This window comes from Pezoporus flaviventris, unplaced genomic scaffold, assembly GCF_033815535.1.
Source record: "Pezoporus flaviventris isolate CSIRO_AGI_PZ_B2104156 unplaced genomic scaffold, CSIRO_AGI_Pfla_v1 ptg000005l, whole genome shotgun sequence".
Classification (NCBI taxonomy): domain Eukaryota; kingdom Metazoa; phylum Chordata; class Aves; order Psittaciformes; family Psittacidae; genus Pezoporus; species Pezoporus flaviventris.
Genome location: NW_026892553.1, coordinates 10,129,734 through 10,151,171, shown reverse-complemented (window position 1 = coordinate 10,151,171; position 21,438 = coordinate 10,129,734). Strand labels below are relative to the sequence as shown.

Sequence of the window (21,438 nt, the reverse complement as noted above, 5' to 3'; positions counted from 1 at the left end):
AAGCAGATTTGGGTTTTGATTCTGTCACTTAATTTCTGCAACAATTTGTGATGTGGCGGTTGTTGTGTTATTTGGACACCTCATGAGTGCCTCTTTAGGGACCTTCCCATTAACAATAGTGATGTCTGGCTATCATTCGATTCAACAAATTAATCTTACATTAACAAATGCTTCTGGAAAGGAGAATACCAGGGAAAGTAAGAACTAGCACAGGTAGACAGAATAATTGTTTTTAGACTTAGGTGTGCTACCCAATGTGGGCTTTGCTCCTTCTAGGTGGTAGAGATAATGGTGGGTTGAGATAAAAACAGTCCAGTAACTAAGGTATAATACAAAACCACTACTACTACCACCAGTAATAATAATGATAAGGGAAATAACAAGGGGGGAGAATATGAAACTAAAAGGGGAAAAGGAAAAGAAAACAATAACCAGAAGTGATGCACATTACAATTGCTCACCACCCAATGACTGATACCCAGCAGCAATCTGGGCCTTCCAGGTAACTCCCCCCAGTTTATATACTGGGCATGACATGCTGTGGTATGGAATATCCCTTTGGCTAGTTTGGGTCAGGTGTCCTGTCTCTGCTTCTTCCTAGCTTCCTGTGCCCCTCCTCACTGGCAGACTGAAAAGTCCTTGATCAGAGTAAGTGTTACTTAACAACAACTAAAACATCAGTGTGTTATCAGCATTGTTCTCAGGCTGAAGTTGAAAACACAGCACTGCACCAGCCAGTGGGAAGGAGAAAAGCAAGTGCTACAGCTGAATCCAGGACAAAGGGTTATGAAATTACATAGCAGATCAGGACAGACTATATGATGACTAAATCAGGATAGATTATCTGAAGACTCGGAACTGAAAATCCCCATAGCTCTCACTAATCAAGGTTGTATTGCAAGTGAGATGCTAATAAATGACTGGCAATGCCATAAGCTCTACCTTCTGCAGAAAGATGAAAAAAAACCTGAAAAGTTAATGGTCCAAATCTTTATCCAGTGCTAACAGTACTGGTAATTTATACCAGCTGAGAAGCTAGGCTTACATGCAGTGTGATTTATTAAATGCCATAACTACTTGCAGCTCTTGAAAGTATTCATTAGCTAATACAGATCTACTCAAAGATGTGATTCATCTGGAGATGCTCACTGGCAAATTGTAGATACAATTTTAACTCCATTTGCAACAGCACAAAGAGCTGACAGACTTCCACACCACGAGCTTTCTGCACAACGTATTTAACTGATAAGGCAAGGAAGTGTATGTCAAAGGCTACAAGAAAGCAAGGACATGCCAGCACAAGTAATGGCAGTGGGGAGAGTGTGTGAGGAGGCTGGGAAGAAATCAGGATGAGGGAGAAGCATGAAAACATAATGGAAGGGAAAGAAGGGATGACGCAGTCTCCAGTGACTGGTAAGATGAAAAGTGCCTGTATGATAGGACCTGTGTAGGGCAGTACACAAGCATCTAAGGAACCAAAGAATTACCAGGCTTAAAAAATGGAAACTAGAACCTTGTTTTTCATTCTGTTTTTTCAGAAGTTGAGCCTTACTAATTTGGAAAAGAGAACAATTACGCATAATGTATTTATCCAAGATAAAATATATCTACTGCAACACATAAAGAAGCTACTAGACAAGACTACCTGTAAGCATTATCCTCAGCCAGATGCAATCATAAAGCAAAGTCAAGATAATATTAACAAGGAATTATCTTGAGAACTGTTAATAATTCTGAAGGCTAATAAAGCAGCACGCCATTTTTAAGAATATTCATGAAGGTCTGTAGGAGTAAATAAAAAAGATTTCTTCTGCAGTTACAATGTTTGGCTGACTGCCCAGGCAGGTAAACAGTTCCTACAAGGGATAAGAACTAGGAAAGAAATACCTAGTTACAGGAAACATGATAGAGATGAAATTAAAACTAAAAATGAGGAAACTAGACAGAAAGGAAATGTCTCTTTGGTCTTGGACCTAACCTGAAGGTGCCACAGCTGAGAAAACGTTCACTAACTTTAGCTGATTTTTCCCCCTCACAGAATATATGGCAAATTTAACTCCCTATAAGACAGTAGACTTTTCCCCCCTTCTCTTCTCTGGAGGAAAAGTGAAGACCTGGCTGCTTAGCAGTTGCTGTTGGCTCTGACAAACACACTGGGTTGCCATTTTTCTGCCTGTAAAATACCTTGTTTTCCCTGCAAGTAGCAAAGGTGTACTCTGCAGAGGGGATACAGCAGGTACAGAAAAGGTGGTGGAAAGAAGGGTTTTGGAGGCAGGACTGGGATTGAGTGGGGGCCCTGGAGGTCTCCTTGGGCTGCGACCATGCATGTGTTAGCACAGACACACACATCTGCACGTACACCAGTGCCTTCTGCTGTGTCCCAAAATTACATGATATGCCAGAAGAATGATGACACCTTCATCCAGCAGTTCATCTTCAGATAGATATAACATAGAAATGAAAATTATTTATTTTCCCGATCTCAGCAACTAATCTACATGTTCCTTCACAATGTGATCCAAAAGTTTATAGTACTACAAGAAAACAGCTGATGTTTTATAGTAAAAGCTTTGTATTAGAGGAGGTAATGAGAAAACAGCAATATATTTGACCGCTTGATAAGTCAAACAATCTGCCTTTCAATTCTAACTTGATTCCTTTGAGATTTAGGATGATGTTTGCTCTTTTTTTGGCTCACAGAAGATATGATATTAAAAGAGGGACATTTTTGTATTGTTATATCCTCTTTTTTTACCCCTTACATTTGGTGTTGAAGCTGTGACTTTCAATAACCTGTTGCTATATCATGAGCTATGATTAAATTCCTGTTAAACATGTGGTTAAGCGCAGGTGACATACTTTTATACTGTTACCTCAGGAAAGCTAGGGCTAAATTTTTGGCTTGTAATCAAGTAACTGGCAATGGGGATTTTAGGAGCATTCTTAGATCTTTTGGTGCTTTCTCTTTCTTGGTTGTTGTGGCTAGATACTGCACTTGTGAGGCTGATGTTGAGGAGAACTTGGTGGTGAAGAAAAACCAAGTTGTTTGAGCTTAAAGGCTAACGATTTCTCTTGAGTTTAAATTGTATGGTAATTTAAGGGTGGGGGGAGGAATACAGGGCGGTGCTAAAAGCAGTGGCAAGTCATCTGCTTACTGTTAAGACTTCCTGTCTACTGCTGGCTGGGACTTGAACCGTAGGAATTGAATTGAATCCTCTGAGATAGTTTATGTTGGAGACCAAACAGACATTTTGTTTACATTCCACGTATCTAGTTCTACAGATTAGGTCAGAAAGTCATACACAGTGTCTGTTTTATAGTCACAGTTATTACTGCTTCCGTAAGCTGTCTATTTGTATGCTTATTCTGCTTACAAAACATAAACCAGTAGGTTCCCTATCCTTGACTGGCCAAAATTAAGTGAAGGAAACAAAACCTGCATCAGCTTTCTAATTTGTCAGGGTTGCTTTTCTGTTGACAGTCAGCCTTGACTCATTTCTGACATTCCTTGTAATTCATGTGTCCTGTTTTCTTTACAGACATCTCAAAATGTCACTGTTAGATGACTGGAATACTGTAACATTTAAAAGGACAGCAGTTCAGTAATAATTGGCTTATGTGGCTGACAGCATAGCCATGAACTGTTTCTAAGATCATCTTTCATGGTCTATGACAGTACATCAAGTTGTTTACAAAAACAAATCTCCTGATTTGAAAATCCCCATTTGAATTTCTGTTGATTTTACTGTTAACATTATTCACAGAATAAACAGATTGACTGGTAATAGACAAAAGAATTTAGTGTAGAATTATTATTTTAGTAACCAGACACAAGCTTTTCCATCCTGCAGTCATACTCAGAGTAGTAGCAATTCTTGAATACACTGTCGATTGCATCTTGATCTGGTACATATTGAATTGGGAGAGAGATTTTTGTGGAAATGTGGTTCTCAAGAATTATTCTTTTGGTGGACCAGAAAGCCTGCTGCAGTGCTTGCTGTGTACTGCGGTCATATCTGGCATGCTGATGGGGTATTTCTGGAGGTATAGGCCATTTTCAGCACATGAAAGAGTGTTACTCGTAGGTACCTGTAGATCAGCATTATGGCCTTGTGAATCAGAATTTGGAAACGAGCATAGTAACTGCTTTGTACACAGTGAACTCAGAGCAGTGCAAGAAATGTCACAGTGGCTGTGATAAAAAATGTTTTTGTAGTTCTGAGTCTTCTGCTTCACAGATCTGTTCTCTAATGTGAACTGTGAAGAAATGAGATAGAGAAAGGAAGAATTTAATCTTGTTAAAGACACTGTTACTCACTATTACAGTTGCTAGTTCTACATCTGGGTCTTGCTACTGTTCTGTTTTAGTCAAACATGATAAAAAGGGTCATTAAAGAATCCTAAAGAGTAGCAAGTCCTTGCTAATTTCTAAAAGGCTTTATCATAACCTTGAGCAGTTTTTAATTCTGTCTTACTCTGCCTAATTATAGATCTCTGCTTATCCTCCCCTGTGCTTCCACCTTCATGACACTTCCTTTGCACCCCACAGTTTACGTGTATATGGGAGGCAGGTTCTGTGTTTTCACAGGAATCACTCCTCACTTGCTTTGTAAGTAGAATGACACTACAGAAAACATCACCTTAGTCAGAGCAAAGCAGTCATGTACTTTGGTGTCCTTGTCAAATTACTAATTGCAAGGTTTTAATGTTCAAAATGGAGAGTTGCTTAACAGAAGATTAAGCAATACTTGAATCCTGATGAGGTTATTCACTTCCCCTCTAAGGTAGTTGTAGCAAGAGGAATCAAGGGTCAGTGTCATGGTTTAACCCCAGTCAGCAATTAAGTACCACACAGCCACTCCCTCATTCCCCCATCACTTCAAACCCCAGTGGGATGGGGAGGAGAATCAGAAAAAGCTGAAACCCATGGGCTGAGATAAGAACAGTTTAATGATGAAAATAAATAAATAAATAATACTACTATTAATAATAGTAGGGAAAAGAGAGGAATAAACTCCAGAAACACAAGTGATGCACAATACAATTGCTCACCACCCACTGTCTGATGCCAGTCTGTCCCTGAGCAGCAGTCAGTGGCTTTCAGCTAACTCCCCCAGTTTCTATACTGGGCATGACATGCTGGGGTATGGAATATGCCTGTGGCTAATTCAGGTCAGCTGTCCTGGCTGTGCCCCTCCTCACTGGCATCATGTGGGAAACTGAAAAGTCCTTGATTTAGAGTAAGCACTACTGAGCAACAACTAAAACATTGGCATATTATCAGCATTGTTCTCACTCTAAATCCAAGCCACAGCACTGTACCAGCTACGAGGAAGAAAATTAACTCTATCCCAGCCAAAACCAGGACAGTCAATTAGATTTCACTATTAACAATAAATGGGGGTCAGATTATTTTGGGTATTTTTTAACATACTTTGTAATTACACTGAGAATGCCATCCAGAATACCCTCTAAAATCTGCAGCAACTGTTAATCCAGAATAGCAAACGAGTTTGTAAATGTTTAAATAATAGACCAGTCCTTGCCATGTATATGCACATTAAAGAATTTATTAGTATTACATGGCACTTTGTTTACACAGGCTTTCCTGTTTGCAGGCCTTATCTCTTTATTATACTCAGTGTGTAACTTGAGAAATTGCCTGTGTCACTGCTTTTGTCTATGAAAGTTGTTTCACAGGGGCAATGCTTCAATGTGCTTGCCTGTCTTTACTAACCACTTGCGACAGCATGGTTTCCTTGAGCATTACCTGAATTGTAGGCACATTTCCTGAAATGGGTACAGGGAGGGTCAGGAAGAACTGCAGTTCTGTAATTCACCTGTCTCTGGCCAGCACATCAGAGACAGAGCTGGTAGTATCTAATTTGCCACATTTATAAGCCAAACAGGAAATGGGATAAAAGGTGACTGAGGTGTGCCTTTGATTCATTGCTTTTGGTGGTGGTGACAGCACCTGCCTTACCTATTGCTCTGAAGTCAGTCTAAATAGTATCTTAGAAACAGCTCTGATATTACATGTACTTGTGAAAAATCACTGTGTGAGATTTCTAATCTGTGTCTTGGGGGAGGGAGAGCACACTGCCGGTGAGCAGATCTGCATAACTCGCTTCAGCCAGGGAGAAATGACTGTATGAAATGAAGGCTTGTAATGAGTGGTTTTGAATTAAGAATGTATTATCTAAGGCCTACAACGTATTTTCTAGTGCATAGATTAGACTGCAAGGACAGACTACAATGGTTTCTTATCATTTATCATAAGAATCTTAAACTGAATGTCTCTGCACATGCCTCTGATATGATGGTTTTAGCTTATCTTTGAGTGCTAATGTTCAGAGATGACTTAAAAGGATGTTTGCTTTGGTTCTGAAAGTAGAGCTATGGGATCTTTGAAACATAAAAGTGATGTTTAGAGATTTATCAACATTATGTCTCAGCAATTCAGGCAGCTCCATGTTTGCTATAGGTATTTCACTACCTCACCGTATGTGCCAGAGAAGGCTACAGATAGTAATGTAGGTGTTAACATTTTTAACAGGTCTCTCTCACTTTCTTCATAGCAACTTGTACAGAAATAAATTTCATCAGTCCATAAAGCAAAACAGGAAGCAGTACTTTTTTGACAAAAAACAGTTTAGCAATAAATAAATTTGCCAATCAGACACTTCCTGTAGTGATTATTTTCTATAATGTGTGAGAAATAAATGATAATCTATTTGTTATTAGTTATATTAATTGAAAACAGCATTGCTCTTTGAGAGTCTGATTGAACTGATCACAGTGACCAGCCACTTGTTTGCTAAAACCTGCTTTCTTGGAATTACTGAGTGGTGCAGAAAAATTCTTTGGAGTTGCTAATTATTCTAACATGGTATGTTCCATTACTGTTTTGAGCTAAATGCAACTGCTGGTGAAATCTCTGGAGGACATTGCAAGGACAGGTTACCTATGTGAAAAGCCAAGACATCTTCCGAGGCAGAGCTCAACACCTGGGTTATATTGTTTGATTGTATTTACTTAGTTTTTAACTTCCTTGTCAGAGAATATAAAAACCTGCAAATCTAATGTTAGTTTTAGTTGCTGTTTTGGAAGCTATTCCTTGGCATGTTGTTGTCTTCCATCCAACAGAGGAGGATCAAAGACATTTTGCAGCATAGGGAAACAGCAGGGAAAGCCAAGTTGATCACATGCTTTGTAAAGCAAAATAAAATTACTTCTTTGATACATGCATTAATTTCTTTATAACCTATCCCTTAGAGACTGACTTGAGAGATTGTTACCTGTTAGTATTTGGGGTTTTGGTTCTAGAAGTTAGAACACGAAAATACATTTTTCAAATGAAACTGATGAAATCCTCCCTTAAACAATAAGGGTACATGTGGAAACTTTCTTGGACAGCATCCCCAGGTATGAAGATGCTACTTCATAAAATCTACTGTGGGTCTGGTAGTACAGTCATTTCTTACAGAGTTGCATTAATAGACTTTTTCCCACTAAAAATAGTGATTGCTGTGCTCAATTTTTATCATGTCTTAAAGTGTGTCTGTCATAGAAAATAATTGTTTTTAAGATATTTAGCTGTTATGTTGGTGGCCTGATCTACATTAGTAACATTTGTGCAAGCACTACTGTAGACCCCCAAACCTTCAGTATATGCTTCTGCATATTGCTAAGCTATCAGATTGTCAGATTTGATACTTGGGTAGGTGGAGGAGGCTGACATTCATAAGGGCTTCCACTACTTCTAGCAGAATGACTAAAGAGTTTTGAGTAAGGTATTTCCAGTTGGGGCATGTTTCAGTTACCCTTTTCTCTTATACTCCTGACCCATCACACCCAATACAGCAGTGGTTTAGTTCAAGAGCTGAATGACAGGCAGCCCAGACATCCGGGGTAGAGTGGACATCTGAGCTGTGAGACCAGTTTGTCAAAGACATACTATTAAGGCTGTGATTTCGGTGTCTGCAGTCATTCACCTGGCACCATCCCAGTTTACTTTTTAGCATCAGAACTTGTGTGCTGTTTGAAAAAGATCTTTTTCTGTGTAATGTGTTCATCTAGTGGATTGAACTTATGATGGTTGCTGAATACTCATGTTAGGCAAACCAGGAGATCCATATCAAGTACCACTTATTTGTATTTGAGAGGCAAGTGTTAATGGTAATTAAATGCACATGCAACAGCAAAATAATTCTTTGGCTTTTCCATAGAAAGGTTTTGATCTTTAATCTTGGAAGAGATAATAGACTTATTGCTGGTATTCCTGTACAAAATAAAACTCAACTGGTGACCAACCAGATGCCCCCCAGTCTGCAACTGTAAGGTTACTGAAATACAAGATAGTGTAATAAAGCTGCCAATAGAAAAGAATTACAAGTCTGTAACTATGTAGTCTTAAACATTTAATGAGCAGGTAAAATGGTGACGAATATACCAATATTGTAAATAAACCACCAACTTTCCACTCACTTGCATGTCAAAACCACTGTGGCAGCGGTACCTGTGATAACGTGGATTTTTCTTTTTTAGCAAGTGTTAGGTGCTCCTTTGACTACAAATGGCAGATTAACCATGAAATGCACTGGCAAAAAACAATGTATTTAGGAACAGACTATTAAAAATAATCCCCAGCCCCCCCCCAAACAACTAGGGAAAAATCCTGTATTTACAAAAAGGCAATGCATCTCTAATGGAATCTATAATTTTATTCTTTCTCTCCTTCAGGACTTGTATCGGCTCCTCTTATCAAAATTAAAACGGCAGCATGAATTCTAGGACAGAAATGCCCAAATTCATCACTTTTTTTATACTGAGGACTAGCATATGGAAAGCAAATCAATAGCAGAATGTGAAAAGTTCAGATAGCAGAGCCTGCCTGATGAGAGGCTGGCAGGTAGGTGGATTAGTCCTCCTGTGCTGCTGTGATTGTGCAAATTGTGGTATTTCTGCAACTGTGAAATTATATGCATTGAGAGAAATCGCAGTAAAAACAGTCTTACTGTCCAGACTTTCCTAGAGGCTCCTTCCCAAAATGTTATTCAATGGGAATATAAAAATTTTGAAGGCCCGTTTGGGATTTCTGCATTTCTATCGCTTACTTGGAAGCAGAGCTGTAGATTTATCAGATGCAATTAATTCACAGCATGTCCTATGCATAAATAGCATCAAGCACAAAAAAACCTTTATGCCTTTTGAGATGTTGGACATATTTCAGAGGCCTGAAGCATCTCTGCTATGGAGACAGGCTGAGGGAGCTGGGCTTGTTCAGCCTGGAGAAGGTTCCAGGGAGATCTTAGAGCAGCTCTGAGTGCCTAAAGGGGACCTGTAAGAAGGCTGGAGAGGGTTTTTTTACAAGGGCACGTTGTGACAGGCCAAAGGGGAGTGGCTTTAAGCTGAAAGAGGGGTCTTCATCCTGGACAGAAGTCAGGGATTGAGTAGCCCAACTGATTCTTTGGTCTCACAAATGGTAAGTCACAGGGAAAACACTGGTACCTGCATGTGATACAGAACGTGTGTTCTCATCATCAGCCTGCAGGAACCTGGCCTTGATACATCTGAAGGCAGCTCTGGAAATAGTGTTTGTTTAAAGAACAAAAGTAAGCGTTAATTGGTTGTAGAACTGATTAACAAATAGTATTAAAGTACAACTCCGATCACTAAACCTTTATTTCCTCATACCCCAACGCTATTTGCCTGAGAGGTAATTGTCATGATGCCCGTAGGTATCCCTTTCCGCGGGAGCTGTTGTGGGAAGTGCCCATAGCCCCTGGGAGGCACAGACAGGGCCGAAAGCATCCGCTGCCTCCGCTGCCTTCTTAGCCCACGGCTGGGGCCTGTGCGCGGAGCCGCACCGCCGCTATGCGGGAGTGGGAAGAATAGTCTCCGGCCGGCGCTGCAGGGTTAAGGCCCGGCAGCGGGGCGGTACCGGAGTCTTAGGCGGGGCGGGGCCGGTCCCGACCCGTCCCTCCCCCGGTAGGCTTGGAGCTGCGGTGACTGCCGCGCGGCTTTTCCGGGACATGGCAGCTGGTACTTGGCTGTGCCTTTGCCTCTGGCTGCTGGGGCTGTCCCGCGGTGCCTTCGCTTTCACCCCAGAGGCGGCGGCGACGACCCGTTGGCTCCGCACCCGTGGGGCGGTGCCGGGTCCCGAAGGTGCGGCGAGGCCCGGATGGGGTTCGTTGTCGCGGGAGAGAAGGGGTGGGGGGCAGGGAGAAACCGTCCGCACCGGGAGCTGCCCCGGGTGTGCGGACAGCGGGACGCGGCCCCGGGAGCTTCCTGCTTGCACTCAGCAGGGTGCTGCCTACAGCTGGTACCTCTGCCGCTTGCTCGGTGGTCCTGTCCCCTGTTTGAATCATAATTCAGCTGGCCGCCTTAGGAGGGTGGTTTTGAAAACAGATACGTAATTATTTGTTAACAAAAAAATGTTTTCTGTTTATCTGTTTGGAGTAGGATTACATAGCGGAACAGGGGCTGAGTTTAACCTGTTGCTTAAAGCCCCTCCTAAAGCTTGCAGGCTGTAGAATTCAGGAGCAGGTAGAGCTATAAAATACCTCTACTTCATACCACTTCTCTGAAGACGTCTGAAGAACATACCACAGATGAAAGCAATGAAATAGGGAAGTGAAAAACACTTTAGTTCTGCTTAGATCAATAAGAATTCCTGCATGTGGAAGGAACTGATCCCAGTGTTTACATTTCTTTACAAAAATAATAGATGTTGTTGTGGCATTTATGTATTTATTTACTTATTGGAAGTATGCCTTAGGGATAAAAACTGATAAAGAAATCTGCACAAGTCGTCTTTCCTTCCTGGAGCGTAAGTTAATACATCCCTAATTCTGTTTCCTCATAGATGGCATGAATGTCCTGTTCATAGTTGTGGATGATCTGCGTCCTGTTTTAGGCTGTTACGGAGATAAACTGGTGAAATCTCCAAACATTGATCAGCTTGCTTCTCACAGTGTTGTGTTCAGCAATGCGTATGCACAGGTGAGCTAAATAAATAGCGTCCCCTCTATGCAAAGTAATTGCTTGTTTTATCACAGTAGGTGTTAGGCAGACCACTGGAAGAAGCAATTATTTATTAACCTTAAGTGTTTCCACTAGAAAATAAATAGTTGGGCTGAGGTATACTGTATGAACCCACCTTTACTAAGGTGAGAAAAATGAAAACAGGCATTTGAATGATGATATGTGTGTAGCCCTTGGAGGAGTATGATGTCACTCAACCATTTTCACTGTTAGCAGCAAAGTGCTGCTTAAAAATGCTGGTTTACTAAATTAGAATTCTTTTTTTTTTTCCTACTGTTCATAAGAGATTAGTTTTTGCTTTTTAATCTGGTCTTCTGAGGAAATCTATAGACTTTAATGGAGGGGCAGCTTGTGTGGTAAGCATCACTCCTAAATACACAGGACTCGAAGTCTCACCGGTTGCTCTTTACTTAAATACTTTATGTAGGAAGCCTACATTCCCAGCTATCTCTCTGCTGAAAAATTAGCAGTTTGAGTCTAATTCTTGCTAGGAATTAGGGTTTTAAAGCAGTAACTCTTGGCCCTTGCTAATCTAAAATTGAGTTGGTGAGGCCTTTGGACCATAATCTGGACCTTCTGTATGTTTATCCTTATCATTATTCTTAGGGCTGCCCAGATGAACTAGACTTTGGGCTTTATCAGTACAGTCCATCTGCCACTTCTGCTTAATCCTGTGTGTAAACTACTAGATTTCAAAAGCACTGTCTTTACTGCAACCTGACTTTTCCTTTTTTTTTGTGCTACTAGCTGTGTAACCAAAGGTTTTAGTGCTTAGGAATTGGTTATTTGAGGAAAAATTATAGATGGGTAAATGTGTATCTTGCTAAAAGCTTGCAATTAGAAATTGATATACTGAACAAGGATGCTGTTTATTCCACCTTGAAGTGATATGAAGCACTTTCACTGCAGTTCCTGAGCCTTTGGATGTTTTGCCCAACTATGCCTAGGGAAGTTCGTGCATGTGTTTTGCTTGTTTGTCCCAAATTGATTCTCTCTTTGGCTGGCTCTCTTCTCAGCAAGCCGTGTGTGCTCCCAGTAGAGTGTCGTTTCTTACTGGACGCAGACCTGACAGTACCCGACTGTATGATTTCTACTCCTACTGGAGAGTGCATGCAGGAAACTATTCCACGATGCCACAGTATTTCAAGGAAAATGGCTATGTGACCCTGTCTGTGGGGAAAGTTTTTCATCCTGGTATGGTTTGACTTGTCATCTGCTTAACATAGACATACCTAACGTGTATTCTCACAAACAGACTTTACATATAACTTTCAACTCTTGTGATTCTTGTCTATATTGACAACCTAAATTGTAATCATGAACCAGATTGTACAATGGTTGTAAGTTGTCTTCAGATCGTTGTTTTAAATCGTAAGGAATTAGAGATGAATATACTGGATGACTTTTATCTAATTACTGTCTTCACATCTTATCTAGGGATTGTGGGAATAAGTATCTAACACTAAAATATGTCTGGAAGTTAGGTATCCACTGAAGCTGAAATTAATGAAGAGTCTCATTTTGTTCTGCATATTCATATTTCATAGTAGGCTGGCTGGATGAGGAGATATAGACCATATGACTAATAATTCCAGTTAAATAGGAAATCAGTTCACTAGTCAAAAAGCAGTAACACTACTGAGTTGAAAAATACTGTAATAGTGACCCTCTTTTTGGTAGTGCTTCTAAACTAAACTTTTGTGGTTATATGAATTTTCAGTTGATCTTTAATTAAGGATGTACATGAAGACTGTTATTCACTCTGATTTTTTGATGTATTTTTGTTGCTCTTCCATGAAATAAGGTTTCACTCTGGTGATTTTTTGATGTATTTTTGTTGCTCTTCCATGAAATAAGGTTCCTCAAGAGGCTTCAGACACGTTTTACTGATGAGGGAGAATTTCAGGGGACAGATGTTTGTCTTAAAGTTTTTGACTTTTATTTATTGGCTTTCTTTTTCTCAGTTATCAAAGGTCATTTGAAATGTTTCTCCATTTAGCATATTAAAAAAAAAAACCCAAAACACCTGAAACCAAGTTATATTTTTTGAGCTCTTTCTGTTTCAGTAAACTGTTAGAACATTTCTAATGTGTTTACTCTTCTCAGGGGTTTCATCCAATTACAGTGATGATTATCCACACAGTTGGTCTGTTCCACCATTTCATCCTTCAACTGAAAAGTATGAAAATGATAAGGTAGGAGTGATTTCTGGGACCTTAACAAAGAGGTTTTCAGGATATAACCGAGTTCTTTGTGTCAAGCACAAGCTATACTCTGGGTTTTGGAACAGCAACCTAGTGTGGGGAAACAGCTAGCAAGTTTGATGCTTTGTTTCTTAGTCTTCCAAAATAAGGCCTGTCTCTTCAGCTGTGTGTCATCTTCATTCATGTGTCCATCCTAAATTAGTATTTGGAAACAGAAGTTACTGAGATGTAAAAATGCTTGCAAGAAAGAGTGATCTTAATTTGTGTCTAGGTCTTGAATTCCTTTATTTGAAAAGTGCAGTTGTCAATTTCCACACTAGTCTTGCTCTGTTTAGAGGTTGGTGAACTTAATTCAGTAAAGAGTTCAGGGCTGAGCAGGGGGAGGTCATAATTAAAATAATCCTTAAATAATCAGAAACTTTATAGTCTGACTTAGTTTTCTAGAATGTTTGTTACTCAAAAGTGTGGCCCGAAATAATCTGTTTTGTTTATGCAAACATTGCAATGGCATCATGTGCTGGAGTCCATATACTGCAAAGCTCGTTGCTCCAGCCATGAGGCTACAGACAGCCTTGGTGATGCTTTGTTCTTGGATGTACTGCTGAAAAAGACTGATTTTAACAACAACTTGCATCCATGTACTTGCATCCATGGCATACCTTATGTTTATTAGCAATTCTTCCAAGCACCCTGCTGAGGCCACCTTTTCCTGGCAACCGTTTAGTCTGATTTACCTACCTTCACTGATCATACATCAGCCACTGCTGGCATTTGCTCAGAAACAAAGTCAGTAGCTTCAAGGCAGCTTTCTTTGAGCTCTTGGGATCAGAAGCATGTATGTAGAATAACCAAATTCTGTCTTTTTGTCAGTAGGTTAGAGGTTTTATTCAGCATAGGAGCTCTGTGTTTTATGTCTATGTTTAATCTTCTGCACAGCTTCTGAGAGGATTCTGCTTTTCCATAGGCATGGAAGTTCCATTCTTCAACTCTTGAAGCTGTCTGCTCAATTATCCATATACTTGGCACCTTTAGTATTCATAGAAATGGTGAAACTCCTTTTTGTTTGTATCCAGTCTGTAGACTTTGGTTGGTATAAGTATTGAGAAACAAATCTGTTTGAAAGTTACAGAATAGAGTATTTCTTCTTTGCTTTTACAGAAGTTAATTAATTAATTACTTAATTTCTATTCTCAAAGACTTGTAGGGGAAAAGATGGACGACTTTATGCTAATTTGGTGTGCCCAGTGGATGTGACAGAAATGCCCAGTGGTACTCTGCCTGATATTCAGAGCACTGAGGAGGCCATACGCTTAGTGAATATTATGAAAACCAGTAAGGAAAAATTCTTCCTGGCTGTTGGTTACCACAAACCACACATCCCACTGAGGTACCCGCAGGTGAGGAAACTGAAGCCTGCAGGGAAGGGAACTTAGACAAGCATTGCTTTTGCTTTTCAAAGCTGTTTCCACAAATGCTTTATTGCTACTGTTTCTGGAAAGCAAGCTGAAAACCCGCCTTGATTTCGTGTCACTTTAGTACTTGCCTGTGGTGCATTTCAGAATGTTTAATGAGTTGTGACCACAGCCAAAAGCCAGGCTTCTACCACCATAATAGTGACTGCTATTGCACGGAGATAGTGTTCAGCTTGATGGAGTATGACATAATGAGGTCTTACAAGGTCTTGTACTGCACTCCCTGTTGGAGTTGGTGGCAGAACCCTTACTCATTTCAGATGAAGTGATGTTAGACCTTTTATTTTAGTATTGCTTTGCAATAGGAAAGGTTGGGTTTAGGTACTTAGTATTTTTCAGGAATTGCTTGGGACTGACTAACATAATATCACTACCTTTTACACTCTGTGGGGGACTGAGGGCTTGTAAAATATGAATATTCAAGGCCATGCAATGGAAAATGGTTGCTGCTTTACAACACAAAGTTTACAGTAGACTTTAGAAGTGGCAGAAGTCTTTATGTCTGTTTGTATTGTAAAGGAATTTCTCAAGTTGTACCCCTTGGAAAACATCACGTTAGCCCCAGATCCCTGGGTGCCTGAGAAACTACCTTCTGTGGCGTACAACCCCTGGATGGATATCAGACAGAGGGATGATGTGAAAGCGTTAAATGCTAGTTTCCCTTACGGACCACTTCCATATGACTTCCAGGTAAGCTGCCAATATAGCGCACTGAAGTCAAACTGGCTTAACTTGTTCAAATGCAAAGAAGCAGTCAACTGCTCTTAGATTCTAGGTATTTGGCAACTGACAGTTGCAAATAGGAATTCCCTGCCTTATATACTGTCACCCCTGGCTTTGTAGCCAAACCTTCACTATAACTGTAATCAGGGAGATTACAGTTATAGTGTAATCTCCCTGGTGGGGGCAGGGAGGAAGAGATCAGCCATCAGCTAGTGATACTAGAATGTGCTCCTAAGGGAGTGTATGTAGCAGCTCCAATGTTGTGTTTGTTTTAATTATCTGAATCTCTTCAGCTGTTTCAGCCACTGCTCAGTTTATCTTCCTTTGCAAGATTTTTCCAGTGATTATTCCAAAATAAGGAGCACTGGCTGGACTCTGAGAGAAGCAGAACTAATTGGTGTAGAACATCTTGCTTAAAAGAGCTTCTGGGAGGTAGACAGAATTTTCTAACTGACATTAGTCAGGCTACAAATGCATTAAACACCAAAGCTTTACCAGTAAAATCCTTCAGTTCCTTTACTGACAGAGCCACCCACTGGTTCTTCTATGTGTGCATCTCAGGAAGAGCCAACTTTTGTTTTCCCTCTCCCCTGTTTTCTGAATTTGCAGCGGCAGATTCGTCAGAGCTATTATGCAGCAGTTTCTTACCTGGATACGCAAGTTGGCCGGCTCTTGAGTGCTTTGGATGATGTAGGGCTCTCAAATAGCACAATAGTGGTTTTCACTGCTGACCATGGTAAGCATTTACGTCTCTGCAGCTCACTGTTAGTAACTTAATTGTGCAACTCAGTGCTGGCATATTAATCAAGAGTGTGTTTATATAATATACAGCAGAACTGTCATACCTTGTGTATCTGGCTAGTCTGTCTCTAATTACGTGGAATGACACAGGCTTTGGTGGCTGCACAGTTCTGTCCTTCTGCGGGCACTTCTCTGTAATCATTTTTAGCTAGTGAGTGATGAGACTGCTTGCCAGGATGCTGGGCTGACTTTTCTGTATTTCCATCTCCTGCCCGAGCAGTTACTTGTGCTGGGAACAGTGCCGTGAAAGCATAGCAACAACTTCTCCCCCCATACAATTTGTAGAGAGCCATCTGGTACGGTGGGTGACAGGCTTTCTCATTAACTGCTGAAGTGTATTTTCTTGCACTTGTCGTCGCTGCTTGCAGAGCATCTAAACTGCTAGCAATATGCCTCCCTCCTCATAACTGAGGTCTCGTACACTTTAGATCTTGTTGGTAAAAAAGTAAATCTGAATCATGGGACAGGTACCTCAAGCATTTCATGTTTGTTTCACTACTCTACTATTCATTAAAATACCTCACCCCTCCTGCTTATCTCTAATTGGGGGATGGCTTAACTGACTTTAAACTGTTAGGATATGGCTTAACTAAATCAATTAAAAGTCACATACTTAGTTAATTTGGGTTGATTTCTCTGATCATGTGTGTATAAACAAGCCTTTGAGTGGTAGAACAGCAGGTACTAAAGTGACTCTAGATCCTCCTGACTTGTCACTTGGACTTGGACTTTCCGTTGTAAGCTGAATTCCTCTTCCTTGCTGTGGATAGCTGTAAACAGTTGGTGTTTCCAGTACCTTGGCTAGCGAAGTGATCCAAAAATATAACGTGTTAACAGCTGTTATAGAGCTCGTTTGTCTTCCCCAAAGTGAAGTTGGCAATAAATCTGCTTGGAAGGAAGTCACATTGGCATTTCTTACAAGAGGAAGAGGAGAGTTGAAAGAGATTTGATCTCTGTTGCTTCTTTAGGGGTAGCACCATGATATGGCGGTCTGGCATAGATAGCAGCCTTGGCTCTGAGGGATGTTCAGTTACAGTGCTAACAGGAGTATTTGAGGGCTGGCAGCTGCCCAAAACTTAAATTTGAGTGCCTTGTGGAATTGATCTGGAGACTCTTGCAGGCACTGTGACACAGCCCAGCTCCTCTTTTTCTGTTGTTTTAATGCCGATTTCCTCATTTTAATTTAGAGTTGGGGAAATAAGGAAAGGTGTAATTATTTCATTAACAAAACGTATCAAGTTGTAAGATTTAGGTGGCTGTTGAATTAGTTTTCACATTAGAGAAAAACCTTGTTATATTTAAATACAGATTGTTATTTGCCTTTTAATATCACCTTGAGAACAGATTAGTGCCCTCAACAGCCAGTGTCAATTTAGAGTGAAAAATGACTAGTAGATTACAACCCAATATCTCTAAATTGTGTTCTTTGTCACCTAGGATGGTCCCTGGGAGAGCATGGTGAATGGGCAAAATACAGCAATTTTGATGTTGCTACCCGTGTGCCGCTGATGTTTTATGTACCAGGAATGACAACATCCGCTGTTAGTGGAGGAGAGCGAGTGTTCCCCTACCTTGACCCTTTTAGCCATATTTTAGGCTTCATGCCACAAGGTAATATTTCCAGCATTTGTTTTTTGTTTGCAGTGGGTACGTGTAAAGGAGAGGTTGTGAGGAAATGATGCTTTGCCTACAGGCAGATTGAGTCACTGTCAGTAGAGGCATCCTTGGACACAGACTTTTGCTTGGGTTAGATCTGCTTTAGTGGAAACAGCTAGATGTCTGCATTAACACAGCAAGCAATTTAGTTTTGTGGAGAGTAGGTGCTTAAAAGGATACTTGACCTACCTTTTGTAGTGGTAGCTGCTGGCAATTAGTAAATGATCTTTGTGTAGCATCTGTACTTAAGATGGTGGCATTGGAAACTGTTGATGGAGGCACTGTGTGTTAAACTTAGTGACACTGGAATTTGCCATGTCTTGCTGAAGAGTTTTTTCTAAGTAAAGAATATTATTGTCTTGAAGGCTGCACATTTGAGAAACAAGTGCAAAAATTTTCTCTGTTCTGTTAAAAATACATCATAAATGCCTAGACTAGCATCTCCACAGCTAACTGCCACTTTTTAATTGCCTTCTCTTTGTTACCCCACAAATCTAGTACAAAGTGCTTCCAATAAAACACCAACTTAATTATAAGAATTAGAATAATCAGAATTTCTAGAATGTTCTGCTTGTGTCTGTTAAACCATAATTTTTCATAACTTGTATTTTTCTGTTTCCTCTAGGGCAAAGCAAAAAAGTGGTTGAGCTTGTGTCCCTGTTTTCAACACTTGCTGAACTGGCTGGCCTGCAAGTTCCTCCTGCGTGCCCTGAGACTTCATTTCATGTTGTACTGTGCACTGAGGGGTCAAGCATTGTCCAGTATTTTAATGCTTTTGAAGAGAAGGTGAAGGAAGAGAAGGATGGGTGTGATGACACTTTCAGGTGTTTTAATGAAGAAACTGTTGCTTTCAGCCAGTATCCCCGGCCTGCAGACACTCCTCAGTGGAACTCTGACAAGCCAAAGCTGAAAGACATTAGAATCATGGGCTATTCCATGCGTACAATTGACTACAGGTATACTGTGTGGGTTCGGTTTAATCCTAACAACTTCAGTGCTGACTTTGAGGATGTGCATGCAGGAGAGCTGTATGTGGTGGAGACTGATCCAAACCAGGATTATAACATCTATAACAATACCTCACATGCTTGGTTTTTAAAAAAAATTCTTGGCTTCCTGAAGCACTAGTTCAGAAACTTCTTGCAGGTGAAGTAACACTTCCTTTTTTTTTGCATAAAATCTTTCTGTTGTACAGAAAATACTTGGATTGAATTAAAATCCTGAAAACACTAGCTATTGGCTTTCTTTTGTTACAGTCTTTATTACATTGAAGTAGTCAGAGTGAACTTCTGCAGTTGTGTTTTCAAACACAAGCTCTTACCACTTCTGAAAAAGCCCCACAGGGTATCTAGGCCCATACTGTGAAACTTCTCTGTGGTCTTCTGTTCTGTAGTCACTTCTGTGTGTGAAAGATGGAAAAAGAGAACCTTCTGTGTTTGAAAGGCTGTGCAGAAAATGTGCTCCAGTAAACAGGTCCTGTCCATTTTACCTAGGAGTGAAATGTCCATCTTGGGGCTGGAGTGGCCAAGGAGACATTTTATAGTGGTGAAGGACTGAGGTGTCTGCTGCCATCAGCCTTGCTTCTCACTACAATTATAAGAGAAACTTCATGTGTTTCATTCAAAATTTAGTTATTGTAGATAAAAGCTTTAATTTGGAGATTCATGCTTTTACAGGTGGGGATCTGAACTTGTAATTAATGTGTATGAAATAAGTGTTTTCTACACTGAATTGCTGAAAAGACTGAGGGGTTAAGGTAATACCAGTATGTTCTTCTGTGGTTTTTCATGAGGCTTGGTCCAGTGAGGTCTCATAGATGAAAAGAGATGATATAGCTTGCTGGTTGATGTAGTTGGTAAACTGTTCAGAGCACATGAGGGTTGTCATGTCCATAGGAACTTGGATGTTCACGTTCTTAGGTGTCAAGTGGGGCTTGGCAGTCTTGGATTTGGACTAGGGTAGCTAAAGGTCTGCCATTTAGTTTTTTATGTGGTGTTTAGCAACACAAGATGTGGAGCATTAATTGTCCCAAGCTATGCTGCTAAGTAGTTCCCATATGGCCGAATGCATTAAGGCAAGTATGTCTGGGAGCACGTATCTGAGAAAAATGTTTTTGCTGAGTCTTTTATGTAAGTTCTATCTGTACCTCATGCTCGCAGCCACAAGGTACACTGTGCTTTATTGTGATGGTAGTAATTTGTGTTATGTTCTGTCAGACTGCTGGATTTCCGCAATTCCATGTTGGTAATAAAGACTCTCACAATTTGTACCTTAACAGGTAAGAGCTTGTTCAGGCAATGCTAACTCCTGATACCTCCTCAATGAATTGCTCCAATTCCCACATAAAAAAAAAAAAAAGCCAGCCATTACTTGTCTTCCTCAGATAAATTGACTTTAATATTCTAGAGAAGCCACAGACATAACTTTATTTCATTCAAATCCATGTGACAATCTTATTCCTAATTAATGTAGAGATACCCACCATGAATCTGATCCTCTGTTAGAAGACAGCAGTTACGTAGTGCCTTAAACTCAATTAGAAGAATGTATTTATGAACTTGTCATTTGTGCAGCCCAGGATGCTCTGTGGTTCTACAGCATTATTATTCTTGATGAAAACATACTTTTCTCTCACATATGCATGTGTTCTTGGATCTTCAGTGTGAAATAACTGCCATTGCATGTAGCAGATTCAATGTAGCAATACCACTTTCACACTGGTTGAAGGTGTGTTATATTGAGGAAGGTGCCAGATTTGGATTCTGCAGCTAGAGCTAATTATATCTGACACACTTTCCTTCAAAGGAAAATTAAATATTGGGAAAATCATTTAGGGGGATGTATTGAAGCATTAAGGATTAATCTTAATCATTGATATGCTAGGGCAGTAATACAGTGTGCATTTAACATTGATCTGGCAAATGGGTATTATCTTAGATTTGGCTACCTGAGCCAAGAGATTTTGTTTGCCTGCTAAAGCACCTTAAAAAAAAAACCAACTAATATTCGGGGGGGAGGTAGGTTAAAATTATAGCATGTAGATAAATTATTTAGGAATTTATTTGCATGGAAACATTCCTATACATGGCCTGCCCTAAGCCTCCTGTCTCTTCAGGCAAATTAATTGTTCAAGTGTGGATAAAAGTCCTGGTGCTAGGTGATGAGTATTTTTTTTCCTCGAGTTATTCTCTTTATATTGGAAGGGAAAAGCTGCCCTTGACCTTTCTTAATCAAAATCCAGTAATCTTTTGGGGAGGCATGAAACAGAATTGTCTCTGACAGCCAGTGAATCAAGACTGGTTTCCATGTGCTCAGGGCAAGGGCATTGTGGAATAGTGGTGCAAGTCACTGAGTGGGGCTGCTGTCCACCCAGAGATGTTCCCTTCTGCCTGCTGCTCACTTGAGGCGTAATGGTTTTGAGAACAAGTGAGGCATAGCAGTAAAAACAGCTTTGCTTTTGCAAATGCTATGGGAGTGAGTTTTGATATGGAATAAGTTGAGTGAAATACAAAATCAGTGGACGCAAAGGGAGAAGG

The 21,438-nt window shown here is 40.4% G+C and overlaps 1 protein-coding gene across 1 annotated transcript; it reads left to right on the top strand.

Annotated features, from left to right (window-relative positions):
• Positions 1-10,054: 10,054 nt before the first annotated feature.
• Positions 10,055-19,134, top strand: IDS (iduronate 2-sulfatase). Its single transcript, XM_061445970.1, has 9 exons — positions 10,055-10,167; positions 10,868-11,004; positions 12,063-12,240; positions 13,153-13,241; positions 14,447-14,647; positions 15,242-15,412; positions 16,055-16,181; positions 17,684-17,857; positions 18,528-19,134. The coding sequence occupies exons 2-9, from the start codon at positions 10,873-10,875 to the stop codon at positions 19,028-19,030; spliced, it is 1,575 nt and encodes a 524-aa protein (XP_061301954.1). The 5' UTR covers positions 10,055-10,167; positions 10,868-10,872; the 3' UTR covers positions 19,031-19,134.
• The last annotated feature ends 2,304 nt before the right edge of the window (positions 19,135-21,438 follow it).